Below are 21,444 nucleotides of genomic sequence, written 5' to 3'. Positions count from 1 at the left end.
TTAGACTTTGTCGCCAGTTGTATCGCAACAGTTTTCTAAAGAAGTGCTCCAACAAATAACAAAATGAGCCAAGAAATGAGCCACTTATGTAATAACAGCTTTTAAAGTGATTAAGATAACGTTTTCTCTATATATCAAAGTAAAATGTTTCTCTAAACACCTCTCACAACAGTGCTGGTGAGTTTAATCTTGATTGGATTGTACATGCTGGGCTCTCTGATAACAAAATCAGCATTCCATTCATTTGTTTGTGGCAGCTATCCACTTTGACCAACACATACAGTATTGATGTTCCATATCAGCTTATTTGTATTTTTTTAATGTTAAAATGTAAGTTGGAGTCTATGTATCTTTATCACACTCTAAGCAACACTTTAGCAGATTAGCAGTTGCAGCATAACTTGTTTTCAATTAAACAGATATCTAGTAACCAATCAGATATTTTCACTACGTTTATCTATTTTCTCTTTTGAACAACAATGTTGTCAAGAAAGTGAAAAAAAGTGATTTGCAGATATTTCATTTTCAAAATATTGTAGCAATCAATGTCTATGAGGGGATACGTTGATGGGAGTTCTGTTTTGTTAAATACTCAATTGTAAAGTTTCAAATGTGCGGTTCCACTGTGCAGCAATCACTGAACTCACACTGTGCACTATCAGCATCATAATAAAAAACGCTTTCTCTTGAAATAAAGCAGATGCAGCACCTCAAGATCGTCAAACACATTTAAGACCAGAAACAATGATTGACCAGTGAAGTCTGTCCGAGGTCTAAGGAGTCTGTAATGATGCGGAAAGAAGGCAGGCTCTGCCAATCCATCACGTGCATAAGAACCTTCCCTCTTAATTGACCTCCCTAATGGCTAGGTCCCACTTTAAAAGAAAGAAATAAATCCTAAGAAGACTGAAATGGACGCACCCCCAGGTCTCCAATTGGTTTTACAGACGGCACACATTAAACAGCGAGGAAAAAAACAAGAGAATCAAGCAAACACACAGGTATACAAGCCAGCGACGTGCAGTCAGGGGAGGCAGAGCCTCACCTGTCATACTCATAGACTGGCCATACTACAATGTAACGGAAAAACAACTAAAGAAAAACTAAATAGTAATAATAATAAAATGTCTCCACTGATCTGTGTTGTAAATGTGATTTATGTTTGATTCCAATCGCTTTTTATAGTCAAAATCAGCAAATTTGCCGAGCTCCGCTACAACTACATGGGAGCGATGAGGAGTGAGGCAGGGACGAGCTCTGCCTCACGTAAGCCCACAGTAACTTGCTGGAGCGCGGGCACTAATTTAGCGCGGGCACTTATTTTGTGAGCGCGCTCAAGCCAGTTACTGTGGGGTGAGGTGAGGCACAGATGAGCTCTGCCTCACCTCAAAATGCGTCACCTCACATAAACTGGCTGGAAAGCGGGCCCTAAGCGCATGCCTGCACCATCTCACTGTAGGTCACCAATGTAATGTTTGTAGATCCCTTTATTACATTTATCCTCGCCATCCATAGTCTCTAAATAACTTATTTCACGTATATATGATATTTAGGCTCGCCGTACAACGGCAATGAAAAAAGCACCAGGGGAGGCAGCCATAACCTCTGCCGCACTGAAGGGGGCGCACATGAGCCCACATGGTTCTTGTTGCTACTGTTATTCTACGCAGAGACGGTATAGACGCGAACAACAAACTAGACTTTTGAAACTAGAGGAAGATAAGGAGGACTTTTACAAAAAAGTAATAGAGATTGTTGTCCAGAAGGATAGCATGGACTTCATCTTCAAGTCAAGGTAAGACCACATTGGTAATGAAAATTGGTTCTTACTAAGAAAGAACAATCCAATATTTAGATTTTGGGTATCCTTTTGTTGAACGGTCTGTTTAAAATGAATCGAAACATCAGAACAAAAAAGCTTTTGAAAATAACAGAATATTTCGATTAAGGTCAGAATATAATATTTGTAAATCTGACTCTGAAAGAGTCAGTGCCTCACCAGCCATGAACCTCACCGCACGTCACTGATACAAGCAATATCACTGTAGAATCTCTGTGACTGTGGTTCTTATTAAAATCACTCTGCTCTCGAGGGTTCAGGTACTATTTACCTTGCAGTCAAATAGCCAAGAACAAAGAGGGACGGGTCAAAATGTACATGGAAATTACTTTGCAGCCCAATGACAAGTGGATGTGCGAGGAGGTTCGCTCGGCGCAACTCGAATACGGCTTCAAAGTCTAATCCAAAATGTATCACTCACTCACTACATCGCCCTGTTCTCTTCTCTTCTGCTTCACTTTTCTCCCCTTTTGTATTCCCTATTCTCACTTCTATGTCTCTCATATTTCCTTTCAGCACTACAACAAAGAGACACATTTCTAAAGTTGAGAACCCTGATCCATAAAAAAAAAGAGAGATTTGTAATACAGGTGGCTCAGTCGTGTTGCAGAGCAGATTTGCATCAAATGTACTATAAGCTTCCAGAATGGTTGGTAATGGGGCTAAAGTCAAGGGCTCTGAAAATGTGTTATGGGTTGTGAAATGGATTTAACATGTTCTCAAGACTTAGGAAATAAGGAATTGTGGTCTTAGAGTTTTAACATAATAGTCCTCTCTTCTTTCATGAGTAAGTTGAGAAGATTGACACCACTCTTGTGTCTTCAAAGGCAAGAACAAGTTATGTACGCACAATAGCTTCAAACTGACAGTATCATAAAGACTCAACCCATTTTTTTACCGATAGTCAATTGTACAATATCCAATATACAGTATAATATTATTTTATAAAGCTGTTACGGATTAGCAACCATTTTGCATTCAGAAACAATCCAACTCAACACCTCAGGACATTTTGACACCATTGGTCTCTGCCACCCCAGCACTGCCATTCAGACAGTGAGTTGGTCCCATGTCAACAAACTAAATAACTAAGCACACAACTGAAAAGCTCTGGTGAGTCATTTTCCCCAATTTTTCAGACTAGGGTGGTTTTATGGTTGGAGAAAACTGAAGTATGAGTCCTTAAGGCACGTTGCCAGCTGTTAAATACAGTGCTGTTTATGGGTAGGAATACTGCTTAAAAGCTTTTCCTGGATCGGAGATTCGTTGGTTGGTGTCATGGTCAGAGGTACTGTATTGAACATAGCTCTGCCGATACTGTATACGTGTGGAATGATTTGGCTAAATGTTTGTAAGAGATTTTTTATCCACAAACATCTTGTGCCTGCAAGACTTAAAGCCGAAGCAAATTAATTATTTTAACAACGCTGTCTAACCTTAGCTTGCAGAGATAATTACAATAGCCTGCAGTGAAACATTTAACATGTGTGTTACATTTAACAGAGGTTTCATTACCATAATAACTGGAACACAATATTAACTGAAATAAAAAAAGGAGGCTAATCCTGGTCTTTTGAAGCAGCTCCAAAAGACCAGAAGCATACAGTGTACAAATTGTTTCCATACATGTAATAATAATATACTTCTTCTTCATGCTGGACTGTGCTAAAACAAATTGGTGGAAAGATCAATAAACATCTAAGCCTCTATCCAGCAGGAACATACTTGTATTTCAGAGAGCTTCTGCACATTTTCTGGAATTCAAAAGAGAAACAATCAACTCTTAGAAAAATAACAAATATATAACATTTGCTCAAAGGGCTGGCATATCCATGCTTTAACTGTGCCTTTTGTCTCTTATATCGACACTAGGTGGAATAAATGGCACGTTTTACCATAAATGTAGCTGAAACTTTTAAAAAATAATTTTCAGATGTGTTTGCTCACAGCATTTTGGTAGTGTTGTTATTTCTGTGCTCTTTTCTCTCGCTCCTTCTTGGCCAGACTATCACTTTCTCAAAAGTTCCCTGCTTTCATAGCATTTAACAAATCGCTAAAGCAAAACATTTTTAAAGTAGCGATAATGATTTAGGAAAATATTTGAGGGACTCTAATAGTCGTAGCCTGGCTGTTTTCTTTCTCCATCCTGTCGAGTGGAGCAGAACAGCAAGTTAGATGCTAAATGTTGATCTGAAGAGAAAAAGGCAGATTTCTTGAAGCATGGCTCTAATGTGCTAAACTGCTACTGCATAGATAAGCAGGAAAGTATAAACCTCGCAGACACTCAGCAAACAGCTAAATGCTCTCAGTGGTGGCTGAGATGACTTTGGTCATACTGGTATCTCCAGTGTAGCTTCCTCGGTTGGATAGCTGCCACGGTTACACAGTCACAGACGTCCTGACATGAAACAATCTTGAAAGAAATACTTGCAGGAAAGTATTTAATGTTCTTCATCACAGCAGCAAATTATTGCAAAAAGCAATATATATAAATATATATATTTTTTTTTAAAGTAGCTTTGATAGTATACTCAGAGCTAATTATGTCAGGGTAAGAGTAATTCAAAAAATAATGGCCATATATGAATCACACGTTGAGTTATTATACAGTAAACAGCCATGTGTCTTCAACACCATCATATATGTGTACTGCTGCCTTCAATACATTAAAGTTTATCAGCCGAAGAAAAAACAATTTAAAACATTGAACAATTCCACTTCATAATGGAAGCAGGCTGCGCTTTCGGCTCGCAGCAAAAGGTGCTAACAGTGCGAAGACTGAAAACAACTGCAACTATGGTGACAGAGGTAACGGTTTTAAACTGAGGGAGGATTTTAGCATGGCTGTGAGTAGAGGCCATTAGCTAGCCAGTGGGACACACAGGACCTTAAGCACAAAGAAGCACATGCCTGGGCCGGCCACATAAACAAAGATCGAATTACAACAACCTAAAGAGGGGAGGCAGTTATTCTCTGCTCAGGACGCAATTACACCACTGTATATCTACATGGAAAATATTTGTTTTGTTATGAAATGAATACTCTGAATGCCATATATAGAACCTTTTAAAGTATTGAGGATTGTTTTAGTGAAATTGGAACAATGAACCTTAACTATTCTAGTGTTTATGCTTAGGGTTTAACTAATGGAGGGAAACAAAATGGAATGGATTCATGTCCGTGTGTTTCAACAGATTGCAAAATGACTGCTTGTTATTATGTTACTATATCTGAGTGAGTGTAGGATTGGCTTCAGTTAGAGGTAACATTAGACAGTTGGAAGCTACATGCAGACAGACAGACAGTAAAAAGCCTATAAAGAGACAGAGAGTCGGGGCTGGGGGCTGGAAGGTCAGCAGATATTTGGAGCTCTGACTCTATTCCCAATATAACTGTGTGTGGAGTGACAGCTGCTGTGTCCTGAAGCAGGTGGGCTGTGTTACATGCCAGAGTCATAGTGGGATGGAATGGACTCTAGAGTTTTCTGGTGGTAGAGGCTACTTCAGCGAATATATGCTGTTTGTATAATCAATGTCACAACAAGTGTTAAGACACGAAACGGCTACTGGCGGTCGGTAAGACACAGCCATTGTTGCTAATTTCCTTCATCTTTCCTTGGCATCTTGTCATCATTGTTGCTCATGAAAGAGAAGCAAGTAAGAAATTAATTGGCCGTATGGCATGTTTTATCCTGCTTCTTTGTATTCTTTTGTAACCTATAATAAATCTCTGATTCATCTAAACTATTTGGGAACCATTGAAATAGTCAAACACTTAACTGTAAAAATAAAGGACAGATGTCATGGAAATGCATTGTTATTAAATAACAGTATATTACTTTGCTATTATTTAAGCGCGATGGAATAATTTGTTTTGTATTATCAAAGTTCAACTGACAGAAATCCATGCGACAATTGCTTAGCAACTGTTCTGCATCACTCAGAGCCAGGATACCATAAATACTCAGCTAAGTCTGAACAGAGCGTTTGGTCCCTTCTGGTTAGGTCACAGTTTGAATATTTGATTTGAAACTTCCATGTGCCTGACTATCCTCACCAAAAAGGGCAAATATGTTGCATATCAGTAAATATAACCAAGCTTAGCCCTCTTCTGTCTTGTCACGCTTGCGAAGGTCTCCATGAAATATCATCAAAACATGGGGATAAAGAGACCTTTGCAAAACCTGTGGAAGCACATTTGGGTTTGAAAAGTCTTCTGGAAAAAGCACAGCTCTGTATAGGTAGAAATAAAGTGCAATTACAAAAAAGTAATTTCACTTTTATGAAAGCTATAACAAAGAAGCTCAGCAGGTTTTCAAGGTGAATTAAACAGAAGCAGTATAGAAGCAAAAATATGCAGAAATATAAATATTTGGCTCATATTGGTCAAAAGGATGGATAATATACATGAAATAAGATAATTGAGATGTAAATCCAAAAGATTGGGTCATTGTCCACGGTTGGAGAAAAAAGTTGTAACTATCAACATTACCAATAGACGTAACATTTTCGAACAAAGATAGACATTTTCATCAAGGAATTGACACAAGGGTTGGATGTCAAACCCTGATTTTTTAAAAAGATACATACTGAGATTTAATTGAATGGGTTTCAATAGACTCAAAACAAATACATTGAGCCAAACAAGACCTTTTCCTCCAAAACACACACACACACACACACACACACACACACACACACACACACACACACACACACACACACACACACACACACACACACACACACACACACACACACACACACACACACACACACACACACACACACACACACACACACACACCATCTCCACCACTGATCGCACCACTCATCCCTCCCACCCATGCTCCCACCCAGTGTTGAGGCGCCCCTCCTCCCCCACAGTCGAACCCTGACAGTAGGCTGCAGTCTGTCCACATGCAGCTTCTTGTTACTTATTTATAGCAGCGTGTTCCCCAGAGGAACAAAGTAATTGAAACCAAATGTGTTGCCGGGACTGATATGGGGTAGTTGGGCGGACAGTCCACCCACAATTCTCCTTCCTCTGTCACAGATTGAAGGAAAATTAGATTTAAAGCAAACAGTCTTGGTTAACTATTTTCTTACAATTTAAAAAGGAAAACAAAAAAGTTCCTGAGCTTTGTTTTTTTACAACTTCTCAGCTCAAAACAAGTATTTTGATTTAAATGCTTCACTCTCAGTGGCTCTGCTTTTGTTAGGTATTCAATGGTGTCATTGTTTCCCAATGAGCACCAAGTGGAAACAATTAAAACACATTTCTGCCAAAAGAAACAAGCAAACTGCAAGCTAAGAACCTAGAGCCTTAATTTGGTCCACTGTTTGAAGGAATAAGTAGCAGCACTCAGAGCTCAGCCCACTTCCCCGCCCACCACAGCCACACTTAATGAGCAGTCCAAACAAGGCAGTGAAACCAAACTTACCATATTTACTTTCCCTTATGGTTCTCTCTTTATTCCTCTCTTTACTTCCTCACACTGGGCTCCCGGTGACTCCTGCTCAGGGTCGAGGTGTGTCAGGCAGATACAACTGGGATTTAGTTGCTGTTAAGAAGCTGCATGAGGCCTTCACTGACCAAAGTCAAAGTTAGGCAGCCACCTCTCTCTTTCTTTCCCCTCCCCGCTGCCTTGCTCTCTTGTCAGATTTTCCAAGAACACACTCCTCCCCGCCCCTTCTGGCCCCGTCCCTGAGCTGTGAGTTGTTTCCTGGACGCGTGGTGGACTCCTGTAACCCGGCTCTTTGCTTCTTCTTTTCCCCTGAAGGCTCTGTCTTGTTGCTCCAGCCCTTTGAGTCTCTGAGTTGCAGCCCTGCCTTCCTGCCAGATTTAGAAGCAGAGACACATGTGGGCTTCTGGTTTGAAGTTTAGAGAGGCGGGACTTGTCTGAGAGTGTTTTGTTGTCATGACGACCCCTCCTTCTCGAACACTTTGAGCCCTGCCCCTGCTGTGTGTTGGGTAAAAGGGGTGTGTGGATTTTCGGTTATTTTTTCCGTGTGGATTTTGTGACATACAGTATATCACAATAAGTTGTAAACAAAGTCGACTGGACATTATGTGTGTAACAGCTGCCACTGTTCATAGCTGTGTGGAATCATGTGAAAATCCTAATATTCAGAGTAAACAAGTTTTTCTCTAAATGCACATTCGATCCATCAAAGTTAATTACATATTCAAGTTTGCTATATATTTATATACAATATGTTTACATTTGATTTAATCCTGTTCTTTTATTCTGATGGCTGGGAGGAATGAGGAGGATTTGGTTTTTGGTGTATGTAAGTGTTCTTGTTGTGTGGCTTGAGTTGCTTTTCTGCCAACTGAACAGTAAATACAAAACAAAAAGGAATGTTTGTTGATTCCTTGTTTGCATAATAATAATAATAATTTATTGAGTTGTATTTTGTATCATAAGCCAATATCATTTTGAGTGTAACAGGACATTTTGCTGTTTATGTCATATTTATAATTTAATAATATATTTGTATTTGATTTAAAAATATCGATTGATTACTCTGTAATTAGTTGAGGAAATCGCTCAGATTTGTTTTGTCCTTTTGTGAAGATGTTTGACATTTGTGTGTGTGTGTGTGTGTGTGTGTGTGTGTGTGTGTGTGTGTGTGTGTGTGTGTGTGTGTGTGTGTGTGTGTGTGTGTGTGTGTGTGTGTGTGTGTGTGTGTGTGTGTGTGTGTGTGTGTGTGTGTGTGTGTGTGTGTGTGTGTGTGTGTGTGTGTGTGTGTGTGTGTGTGTGTGTGTGTGTGTGTGTGTGTGTGTGTGTGTGTGTGTTGGAAGGGACTGAAAAACAACCAGCTGTGTTTTGTTGCTCCAATGTATGAGAATGTTTTCTTTTAGTTGCTTCCAGCCAAGCAGACTTGTGTTCTCCCACTGAATATGATGTACCTTCAGGAAAATGAAACCTCTTCTTGTACCCTACATTTCCACTGGCTCACTGCAGACTGTGGGAAGTATATCCCTTCTTAGCAATTGCTTTCAAGTTTCATGTGAAGCCCATTATTGAACTCTCAAGTTATTGAAGTCTCAAAGTTGCATTTCTTGGATTTAATTCCAACTCAAGTCTTCAGTGTTGGATATTTAAGAGAGGTGCAGATTCAACTTCATGGGCTGTCACAAAGGTGTTTTTTAGTTGACCCTCAAACACTGAGTATTTATCATGTTAACTTACATACATTTCTGTAACTGTTTGCTTTAGCAACATGTGGGGAATGGAAACATCTCGGCAGGAAAGTTCAGTAAATTATGTAAGAGCATGCATGTGTGAGAGCACGTGCACGGCGGTCAGCATGTGAGCGGGGGAAAGAGAGAAAGAAGCGATTTAAAGAATGCAAATTCCTCTCCTCCACTTTAATGTTCTGTGGCCTGACAGCGAGGGAGGAAAAAGCCTTACAAAGCTTCTCCTACAAAGCTCCACTTTCTTTCCTCTCCCCTCTTGCCTCCTCTCTTCCTCCCTCCCACACTGATCCCTTTCTCTCTGCCTGCTTGTTTGTGGTGAGGCTGATTTTGTAGGTTAGGGGAGTACTTCACGCTTTGATGTAACATCCAGCAGTTTCACAGCGCCTGCCTCTGATAAGAAAAAAGCAAGGTGCTTTATTGCTAAAAGAGGTTCAAATCCTTTTATTTGCCAATAAAACAGGTTAAGCTACAACATGTCCACGCCCACATTTTTTTATTTAAGCCTGGTTATTACAACAATTGTGAATTTTTGTTTGTTCTCTTTTACTCCGACATAAGCCACGATGAAGATGCTGCCACTTTCTCACTAGCATTGGTGGCTAGAACAAAGATATCAATAAATAAAAGAATAATAACACGAGTCTGAATCTTAAGTGGGCAGTCGGGATGAAGGCTGCAGACACCAGGGGAAATTCTCCGTTGTTCCCGGCTGCGGCTGGAGCTCCACTTGATGATGTATTAATCAATAAATAAAGGGGAAATCCCTAATAGGCCTGTAGTAAATAAAGGAGGAACACAGGGAGGCTCGGTCTCATAATGAAGATATAGTGAGGGCAATATTCAGGGGAAGCGAGGCAGAAGATCACATACACAGACAGATTTCAAAGAGTTTAACAGAAGATGGATGAGATAGTGAAGACATGGCAGCTGAGCAAAGCTGATGGAGGCAGATGCTCTAAAAAGACTCATTGTTAGAGTTAAATGTCAGTGGGTGGAGTTGGAATCTAATTCTAAAAAAAACACAGACTCATTTCAGGTTGAATTGTAGTACACACAGTTGTGCAATTGTTCATCCTTAAAATACAATAATATTCTGCATGGCTAACAGGCAGTCTGGACCAGACAAACACATACATTATTATTATTTAATATTGTTGTAAAAGTGTATGGTTGTGTGATTGTGGGCTACAAACAAATGTATTAAACAAATCATAAAACTTTAGCTTGCACAATATAGCGCCGCATGATTAGGTATTTTCTGCTCCTTTAAAAGCATGGGGATTGCATAGATACACTTCAGTCGTTCATGGTTAACCAACATTAGGATTGCTTTGAGATTTTGGGCTGAACTAACAGGAGTCAGGCAATGTTTGTATGTATGCTGTTATTACTGGGTGTTGTCAGTGTATGTAATGCTTTAAAAGTCTCCATTCATATGCATTTGCATGTTTATAAAGATTAAGGCTGCTTTAACTTAAAGGTCCCCTATTATACACTTTTTCATCCATATATTATAGCTCTCAGATATATACAAAACATGTCTGAGGTGTTTTGCTCGAAATACCAAACAGATCATGCATTGTAGCATTACCCATAAACCCCTCTGTTTCAGCCCTGTTTCAAAAGAGCTGATTCTCTGTCTGTTCTTTTAGATGAAAATAAGGAGCCCCTCCCCACGCCCCTCTGAGAGATATTTGGTTAAAAAAAAACACAATGGTGCTCTAGGAGGAGATTCAGGTGATAAGGGGGGTAGGTGTTACCTTGGTTGGTGATTGGCTAATGGTTACACAAGACACAACATCGTTATTATCATAAAGAGGCCAAAATCTGATCAGCTCATTTTCAGACAGGTTTTTATATAAATGGATCAGGACAAAAAGAGAGACAATCGTTTTTCCTGAAACTTTCAGAATATCTTTACACAGAGGGGACACATGTTTATGTATAAAAGACATGAAAACATTTATTTTTCATAATAGGTGACCTTTAAAGTATCCGTAATTGTTCTCAAGTCGGTTAAATCCAAGCAAACTCCATGTGTATGTGAAAACTGGTTGAACAATACTTTGGCATTGAGTCAATACTACATGTCTATGTGATGGTTTTGGGTAAGCCTTTCTAAATGAAAGTGTTACTTTAACAAACGTACTTTCCAGCACAAAGGATTTCACAACTTTACTTTTTTGACTTGTTTTTCTGGAATCTACCTGAAGATGCTAGAAAACTCATCAAAGTTAAGCTTTGTGTTGACCCCAGGAATGTAAGCAACTGATGTTGCAGGAGCTAATGGGAACTGGAAAATGATAAGAATACTCCTCCTTATTTTACTAGAAATGTGCCTCTTTTGAGTCTCCAAACATATAGTTGCCAAAAAATCAGGAACAAAATAAATAAAAATGTACATGATGTTTGTTAACACAATGGCTGGTTTACTAACAGACTTCTCCCCATTAAAATCAGGTTTGCAGCTACAGTTTTCCACCAACTCCTGCATCGTTGAGTGTAGTTCAATCTGAGGTCACTTATCCAGAACCCTTATGCTTCTGATGCTCCGCCTTTCGGATGTTTAATTCATCCAAATAGATCATTTCTGCATCTGGGAAAGGTTTGAATAACAAATAAACCACCTATCTACTCTTGCCTGTTTCTTTGTGTCCCTCTGTGTAAATGCATCACTCTCTCTATGGATGAAAGAATACACAGGGAACATTACTTGCCATTCTCTATATTGTTTGCCCATCATTTGTCTCTCTGTCAGCTTCAGCTCTTCATCTGTCAGAGAGTCCCTCCAGGTATGTCTCTGGACGTCATCCCCACAGTGATATATAATGGATGCTGTTGTTTGTATTGTGTTCTTGTGTGAATCATACCAAAGGCAGAAAATCCCCAACCTGCCCCTTACAGCCAGAGTGTCTGGATCATGCCCAGCCTGCTTCACTCTGTGCATGAAAACAGCCAATTACAGGCCCAGACTGTCCGCACAGCCAGTCCAGATGCAGACACCTTTGGTTGAATATGGATTGTTTCATGGATGTCATCATGAATAAATATAGTTATTTAATACAATTTCACTTGTTTACTTTTTCTCTATTCTTTCTTCTCTAGGTGTGAGTCCTGTTCTGCTTACATCAGGCAGTTTGGATGTTTTCTTGATTAAACAATTAACTCAAGTTCATCAAAAAAGGCCTTATTGTTTTCCTCCTCATAACAATATCGGAATGATGCTGTCAAATATTAAAGCAACACAGACCAAAACAAAACAACAGAGCAAGGCTGAATACGAGGTGATTATCATAATCAGATGGAAAAGTTATTTGGAAATTGACAAAAAATCTCTTGTGGGGCCTTTTTTTTTTTTTTTACAGTTTAATCGTATTATGAGCACAATGCCAGAGGTTGTTTATTACCAAATAAAATCTATATTTCCATTTTGGATTGTAATCATTTCCTCATAATCCAATTTATTTTTACTAATGAAAGATGATAAAAGAGTTGCAATAATACACCCAACTATAGCTATAAAATGATTTGAGTGTTCAAAGTGAGGCAATTCTTATGTGAGTTGTATAGGACTGATATCTTGTCAATAGGCTTTAACCTTGTTACTCTACAAAATCTCAGGACGGAAGAGAATGAGGGGAGACAATAAAGACACAGAAACTTCGGGAGGATACTCGGCAGAGGTTAACATATGTAAATAAAAGCACAAGTGTTTACATAAAGTAACACTGTGTTACATGCAATACCTTTTGACATTCAAATCAATGTTTGAACTAACTATTAAAGGACGAGTGCTTATTTTCTGTAACTTCTTTATTTTCACAACTTGCTCAGTGCTGCTGACACAGCTCTGAAACTTCAGAACTAAAGAGTTGGTTAATTCAGCTATTTCCTTTTTTCTTCAGCTTCATTTCCCCCTTAATTAGCCATTTTGAAAGCCACTTTAGAAAAACTAAATCCTGATTGGCAAACCATCACATATAAACTGAAGCCGTGAGAAAGAAAAAGTATAGAACGTTTGATTTTGTTGTTCTAACATATTATAATTTATTTCTCTAAAGCACTGAATAGTGATTCATAAGATAGTTTACTCTCTTACTTTAAGCCACGCCTATTCAAATGGCGGCCCGCGGGCCAAATGCGGCCCAGAACCAACTCCCGAGTGGCCCAGCTTCCCGTGGCCAAATTCCTACACTAGTACAGACCATGAACGCAACACTCCGCGTTGCATAGAAACCACCAAACCACAACGCAACACGTTTTTTGAAAGTGCATCTAGTGGTGCTAGTAACGGTGGTCCTATGATAGCAACTCTAAAACATGTCTCTCTCAACTCTGAAGCGTAAACAGAGACAAAACGGTCATTGATCTTGTGGAGCAGATGCGCGCATTCCAAGTCAAGCTGGACCGACTTGAGTACGGGTCGGATGCTGCATTTTCCGACGCTCCACAAACACATCACATCCCCGGCACAAATCACGGATGTGATGACAGATTTCATTGCGAGGTTGAAAGAGAACTTTGCCGGTCGATTGGATGGACTTGCTCTGCCCACAGAGGTGATGGGCTTTGCCAGAGACCCCTTCACTGTTGCAATAGAGGGGGACGTATCAACCAGAGCAAAGGAAGTGGTCCCCTCCACCGACGAGGGGAAATTTACCCTGGAACTTATTGACATGCGTAACCATGGCACAAGAGCAGCGCACTAACGGGCCAGCGAAGTTTTGGAGTCATGTCAAAAAACAGCAGTTCCCTAACGTTCAGAAAGTAGCGATCTGTGTGCTCAGTATGTTTGGATCAACATACAAATGTGAATCAAGCTTTTCACACATGAATTCAATAAAAAGTACCACTCGTGAGTGGCTGACTGACAGCAGTCTTGGATTGCATTGACATCCTATGAGCCAAAAATCACTGCTCTTGTTCAAAACAAAAAATGTCACTTCTCCCATTGAGAAAGTCAGCGATGACAAATCACAAATGAGGTGATAGTAAGCACTTAGTTTACTATACTTAGACGTGTAGTATTCATTCATATGTTAGTTACCCTTATCCCTTGTTATGGGTTTGTGCACTGAAAGGTTTGACAGTTCTTTTTGTATTCATTTAAATGCACTTTGTAATGTGTCTGGTCAAATATGACCAAAACGTATGATTTTTTTTGTTATTACTTGAAAAGTGAGCAAATAGTAGGCCTATTGCTAGAGTACTACCTATTTTTGTTACATTGGAGCTCTTTAACTGTTTGTTAATGCACTTTTTGATGTGCATGTATGTATCCAATTTTATTTTGTATGTGAGGACATTTATTAAGACTTCTATTATTGTATTCAGTTAAATGCACTTTGTGATGTGCCTGGTTCAAAAAAACATAACCTGAATATTTGACTTCTAAAGCAAACAAATGTAATGCTACAACTGTGCACTTTTTTTTCCTAACGCACTTTGAGATGCCTCAGATTCTGTTAAATTAATCAGGACATATCTATAACTAGTTCAGGTAGTTTGAGAGGTAATTAAAATAGCTATGTGTGATATTCTAACCTGAAGTGTGTGTTTTGTCCGCTCACCGCTGCATGTGATCATGCAGAGCTGCGTGTCGACTCGTCAGCAGCAGCTGATCTCTCTCTCCCGTCAGATTAGACTTCACTCGCGTTTATGTCCATATCGATCAGATCCAGCTAGTTCTAGCTAATGATATGACTACCTGCTTATTAAAAGACACCTAAACAATAAGTGTCGCTATGCAACTGGGTGAGGCCACAAAGTATAGCGCAGCATTATGCATTTGTTTACATGCCCACCGGAACCCCGAGGCATTACCAACAGATCAACGCACAATCAACCCACACAGGACATCTTTCTCCACATTAAGTGTTAGACATTAGAATTGACTATTCATGTCTGTCACATACTCTTCTTGTCTGTCACATAAGTGGCGCAACTGAAGCGGTATTGGGCTAAAGGGAAATTATTTTGACCGGACATTTTGACCGAAGAGATTTAGATTTGCCGGCTAACGGGAACTCTGACGTCGCCATTTTGTGTGCTTCGCGGATGCGCTCGGCTCCTCTCGACTGCTGCTCGGTCAGCTTCCGGATGAGGAGGCATTCGTTCGACCAACTTACAGTAGATAACATTACAAACATTTTTAACAGGGGCCATAATAGTGTAAATAATGTTTGTTTTGGCAGTTATAACTGAATGTAATGTTTTCTACTTTTTTACATCTGGGAAGGCATTTGCCTTCATCAGATGGAAAGTGTCTTGACCAACAACTTAAGTATTTCTTATAGCTATGCAGGGCATGCAAGCGAGCAAACACAAACAAGAACAAACAAACAAGTGAAATGAAGAATACAATTGAAATTGTACAATACAATATTGTGGTGGTTCATCTTATAATTCAGTCTAGAGAATGCACCAGACAGCATCTAAGACCTGCACAAATCTAAATGTTCTAGGGGGAGGCCCCCCAAACCCTTCGTGCGTCATTTCGTCCGCGCGCATTTTTCAGGGAAATCTCTATTGGGCTCAGGGCCATCTGTAAATTAGCTTAGATGGCCCATAGGGCCATCTCCCAAAATCCTTAATGTCATGCACTGTTAATGCTAATTTGTTGTGTTTTTATGCACTTTTGACGTACCTTTGTTAGATGAACAATGAATACAAATGGCATGTTTTTCATCGCAGTAATATGTGTTGGTTTAAAATGTGTCATTACCCGCTTTTTACAGGCCGCTGAATGTCTGGCCCAGCTGAATTTTGTAGTTAGAAAATCTGGCCCAACTGAATGTGTAATTGAATAGCCCTGCTTTAAGCTGTAGAATCGAATCTGTTGTATTGCTGTTGCTACACTATTTAAGCCCCTGTCACACTGTCCCGAAATTGACACCCGATGGACACACGAATATGGAATTGTGAATTTCGCACGAAGATGGCCCCGAACCACACACGAAGGCAACATTTACATTACATTTAAGACATACAACTGCAATGAAAGTACCAAAAACAATTATGTTACAGTACTATGATACTGTACTGATATCTTCAGACTTTGTTCTTTACTTTATCCGTCTTTATATGTAGAAAATATTACGTTTTCTCCGTAATGTTGTTTCCATAGCAACAACAACTTCCTGTCAACTGTTCTTCAAAATAATATATTATATCCTTTTCAGTTTCACAGAACACAAATTGGGTTATTTACATAATATGTTTACATGATTTTGTTGTGCAATAAAACAACCCGATGGACACACGATAAAGGAAATGTTCAAATTCGGCTGTGATCGTATCGTAGCAACATCGGGCCATTCTTGAGGGCATCTTAAGCCATCGTATGATCGCTGGTGGAGGTTCTCAGGCTCTGGCAGCAACTTCGTGAGCGGTGGCAAAATCTTTGTTCATTTTCGTGTTGAATTCGTGTGTCAATTTTGCCCTTCGTAAGGCCATCGTGAGGGCATCTTGAGTGAGGGTGAATGCACCGATGATAACACGAAGATGACACGATTTGACAAGATGCCCTCACGAGTGCCTTACGAAGTTGCCGCTCACGAAGTTGCTGCCGGAGCCTGAGAAACTTCACCGGCGGTCATACGATGGCTTAGATGCCCTCACGAATGGCCCGATGTTGCTACGATCACAGCCGAATTTGAACATTTCCTTTATCGTGTGTCCATCGGGTGTCAATTTCGGGACAGTGTGACAGGGGCTTTACTGGAACCAGAGGTCATACACGGCCTTTTTCTAGAATGTGTCTAACTATTATACTTTTATGATCTAATATCCTTATTCACAGTTTCCATGGTGGTGTGCTGTGTTCTACGTCTCGTCTTCTTTCTTGCCTTCCTCTTTGCCAGAAGGCATGTATTTTTCTATCAGAGGAAGGGTACTCACTGAAATCCCTGAGAGCGATCTGAAATCACTAACAATCAATGACACTGTCAGTCATCATCAGCTGATGCAAAGCACATTGACTCGAGTTGTATTCCTACCCTGTGATTCGCCTTCAATTTTCTCCGACACTGTGATTTGTTTTTGTCATAAAAAAGTTACAGTCAAAGTCATTTGTATGGCTTAGAGGGGATTTTTGTTGTATCACAGCTCGACAGAAACCATTATCCATTCTCGCAAAACGCTGCTGTGAGCAACACACCAACCCACTGTGTTTAATTTACAGTGTTGCATCAGTAAAGTTTCTCCCCATGCATTTTTAATAAGTAACAATGGCCTTCCGGCTTATGTGCAATATAAGCAGATATGCTCAGTAATTAATCATCATAAGGACTATGCTATGAACGTCATAGGGAGCAGACCAATACTCAAACGCTCTAACAAGAAATGAACAGGGTTTTTGAAGGAATCAAGCCTGAATGGAGTCAACTCTAATGTTAAAATGTGCCTGACAAAACTGCTTTTTTTAAGTGTAGTTGTTTAATTTGCAGAAACACTGTAGGATTGCAACCAATTGTGGACTCAGCTGCACTAAATTGAACTTAAATATGGAACTGTTTCTCATTAACTTCCTATTAGCAGCTAAGCTACAGTGAGCACAGGGACACTTTACTGCTGCAGAATCAGAGATGTAGTATCTTTGAAATGTGTCACAGAAAAAGAAAACAACTATGCACACAAGTGTTTCAAAAACTTTGGATTGAGTGAGATGGTTTCATTGTCTGAAACAGATGTAAAATAGTTTTTTTTTCCAAACGGGTCTAAATTGGTTTTGAAAGCATCCTTCAAATCAGTTATATTGCTAGTAAACTATGATTTGATCCCACTACTGTATATCCAAGCTACCGTAAAATCAAAGAGTGAACAGTCAAGTTCACCTCATGAACTCACTATAAAGACAGCTCTCAGCTCTCCAGGGCCTCAAAGTTGGATAGTTGAGGGAAGTGTTGGGAGTCAACAGGTGAGAGTGGAGTTAAGAGAGAAAAGGTGCATATAGAGACAAGACCAGTAGGATAATGACCACTGCCAGGCTCCTGCCATGTGGTTAGCTCATAAGGGAAGCAGTTTCTGCTGAACACAACTGAAGCTATGGAGGAGGTAGGAGGTAATTGGTGTCACAGTGGTAGTGATCTGGTAGAGATTCTCATTAAATGTGAGAGTGAGTGTGAGGTACAGTCCAGCACCTGCTTCCGGGTTATTAGGATTTGAGCTAATGGCGACAGTAATGCTAACAAGGACGGTGGCAACTTTGCTTCCGAGTGAGCAGATGCTGCCAGCATGATTGACAGCAAATCTATACAGGGTATCCTAATGGCTACCATGACTCCATTAAAAGTGACAGGATTACAGAGTCTGAAACATAAAGTTCACTTTTTGGATAATACAAAAGAAGACACAAGAAGTTTTTGACATCAGGTATCAGGTGATTCCCAAAGTCATTTTTCTTGTGCTAATTCGTGACCTCAATTTGTTTTAAGAGTATGGATTGAGACATAATGTTACATGGACTGCATGTTTGTTTTCTACTGTACATATACGGACTACAACACACCTTGTTCTAAAACAGAAAAAAAGGCCAAACATGAAGACATAAGTAAGTGAGACAATGTTAAATAAATACAATAAATATTATAATTGTATTATTTTAATGAATGTGGATATTTAACAAATTAGTTTCCTACTTTTATTATTTAAATTAAACAAAAATGTATATCTTGTTATGTGGCTAGGTATTGATTATCCCTCTCTTAATTTACATTTTAAATAGTAATGGATCACCATAATGGAAATTAATCTGGTGTGATATTAAAAAAAATTGCAATTTGTTGCACTCCCCACAAAGGGTGAATATATTAATATATCATATATGTGATAACATGTGTGATTTACACCACATGGCAGTTATCCATTTGAGATGCAATAATTGAATTCCAGCTGAAAGAGGACGGTTATAACTATTGTTGAACTAATGGAAACCTAAATCATCTTTTTGTTTCCACAAAAGGACTGTTTATTTGTATTGATCCTAGGCCTGAGACTATAGGATGCTTCCTTAAGCAACATCTTGTCCCTTTGCTCTCCATTCATATGCAAATATCTGTTTGTAAAGATTGAGGCTGCTTTAACTTAAAGTAGCTGTAGTTTTTCTAAAGTCTGTTGGATCTAAGCAAACTCCATGTGAAGGTGAAAACTGGTTAAATAATCTGTAAAGAATAGTACTTTGTATTTTGTAAAAACGTCTATGTGATGGTGATGGTCTCTCTAAATGAAAGTGTTAATATAAAAACGTATTTGCCAGCACAACAGGATTTTACAACTTTGAAGATGCCAGAAAATGTATTAAAGTAATGATTTAACTCATCGTGAAGGTTACATTCTATGTTTGTATTCTAAAGCAGATCTTAACCCCAGGGAGGAACAGCTGCTTCATTTCCAGCCATGTCGTTTCCACCATCAGTCGATCTTGTTCTGTTTCATTTACTAATTTATTTCTCCCTCATACACCCGCCTTCTCTGGCCATTTCACTAACATTGTTTGAATGGAGACAGAAGCTAAACATATTGCTCCTATTATACCCTGACGTTTGGTTTTCCATAGAAAGTAGTGATTGTGTTTCCATTGGAGCGTGGTGATGTAGATGATGACTTTGGCAGGCGGCAGACAGGCATGCTCTGATGAGCGAACACTCCGCTGGAGGAGAATAGGACGAGAAAAAGCACAACAAACGGTGCAACGTTTAGCGTCGCTTGGCACCGCTGCCATGGGTTCAGTGAGTCAGAAACGAAGAGGCCGTCTTTGTTGGGTGTGACTGTCACTGTTGGATGACAGATTGCATTCTGGGTCCTCTGAGAAACACTGAGGCTGAGATAATGGTTATGAAATAAAAGTCTGTGAAACAGTGAAAACTGGTGACATAAACTGCCGGTTTAGGGTAACATATTCAGCTAAACAAAAAAAGAAAACTACTTTCACACAACTTCTTCCTCACTGAACATATTAGGTAGGAAAAGCCATATTGATCTGTAAGCAAATGGCATTTTTGGCATAAGACATAACTGCTGGCCACTTCAGGGAACAAGATGACAACCTGGCATTAAGAATTCAATAAGCTGGTTTCCGTTAAGAGGCCAAACAGAGCTTACTACCTCAGATTGGGACATTAAGAGATTGTGACTAATTCCCTTATCTCATTGTCTGGTCATCAAAGGGGATTTGTCAGTTGAGCTGAACGGTACCTTTAAATCAACGCCAATCGATCATGCAGGTCACTGAGTCACCCATGTACAAGAGCTCAAAAATATTTACCTTACTCTGTCCTGAAATGTCATATAATTATGTTTCACAGCAAGTTGTTTGTATAACCAAAGCTTTACTTTAAAAAGACTACAAGGCTCAAAGACCTAATGATAATTCTCTGTGGGTTTGTTGCTGTGAGAAACCACTTTCATACTAATATAACAATATGGAGAAACGGAGCTTTAATAAAAGATAATTAACTTAGTCCTTTATATTTGTTTAATGGATATTTCTTCCTCAGGCTAAAAGTAAAGTAATTAAGCAGTGTACTGTAAAACTGGCTGTATTTGTGCAATACGATTTGTTGAGTTTGCCATGCAGTGAGAAAAGCTGGTGAGGTGGTTAATCTCCTAACCATCACAAATTCCCCACAGTCATTTTTCTCCCAGCTCTCAAATGATCATTGTTCCATCACAGGAAAACTGATAGCAGCTCTGAGACAATCAATTTTCTAATATCTTAAGATAGACATCTAGAGATTCAGGCTACTTTTGGCAATGTCATACATTAGGCAAAGTAATGCTTTAGCATGCTAACTGCAAATATACTATGAGACCTGCATGTGACTGTGATAAATCCTTCCTATGCCTTTCCCATTCATCTTGAAGGGGTCAATAAGGGCTTTAATCCTTTAGCAAAGCATATCTTAGGAGCAATAGCAGAAGAGGTAGCCTTTATGGATCTGCAGCGCAACGCATATCAAGTGCGCTCCGCCAAGGGCAACCAAGAATGAGAGCACTTACAAAGAGATGAGGAACTTTTCAATCTAAAAGCCCTTCTCAAAATAAACAAACCACCATCTGCACCAAAAGGATATTGCAAGGACTTGCTTAAATGTAACTGTGACTCAATAGAGCCTTCAGATGAAGCAGATTGACACTGACAATTGTCACATTTTGTCTACATCTTCAAAAGAACGGAAGGACATGGGAGAAGGGGGAAACATGATGAAAAAGCATGAAATTAGAGTAATTGGTTGTCCTTTCATATAACTCAATTCATGGCTCAGTCACAGAAGTCCACTGGACCTCATGCTGTATAGATAAACTCAAAGGAGGAGAGAGTTTTGAGAGGATGCAGGGGGAAAGCACTGGAAGGAACATTTCTCTGTTTTTTTTAAAGGGAAATGAAACAGAATGACACA

At 39.4% G+C, this 21,444-nt stretch overlaps 1 protein-coding gene across 1 annotated transcript in view; it reads right to left on the bottom strand.

Moving 5' to 3' along the window:
- sgcd (sarcoglycan, delta (dystrophin-associated glycoprotein)) overlaps positions 1–7,695 on the bottom strand; it is a 152,300-nt gene extending 144,605 nt beyond the window's left edge. The window contains exon 1 of the mRNA XM_034223062.1: positions 7,284–7,695. Coding sequence (XP_034078953.1) covers positions 7,284–7,286 — 3 coding nt within the window. The 5' untranslated portion in view covers positions 7,287–7,695. The remainder of the gene's footprint in view (positions 1–7,283) is intronic.
- Between the last annotated feature and the right edge of the window lie 13,749 nt (positions 7,696–21,444).

The sequence above is a fragment of the Gymnodraco acuticeps genome, unplaced genomic scaffold (genome assembly GCF_902827175.1).
Source record: "Gymnodraco acuticeps unplaced genomic scaffold, fGymAcu1.1, whole genome shotgun sequence".
Lineage (NCBI taxonomy): Eukaryota > Metazoa > Chordata > Actinopteri > Perciformes > Bathydraconidae > Gymnodraco > Gymnodraco acuticeps.
This window is presented reverse-complemented; position numbering and strand designations above follow the sequence as displayed.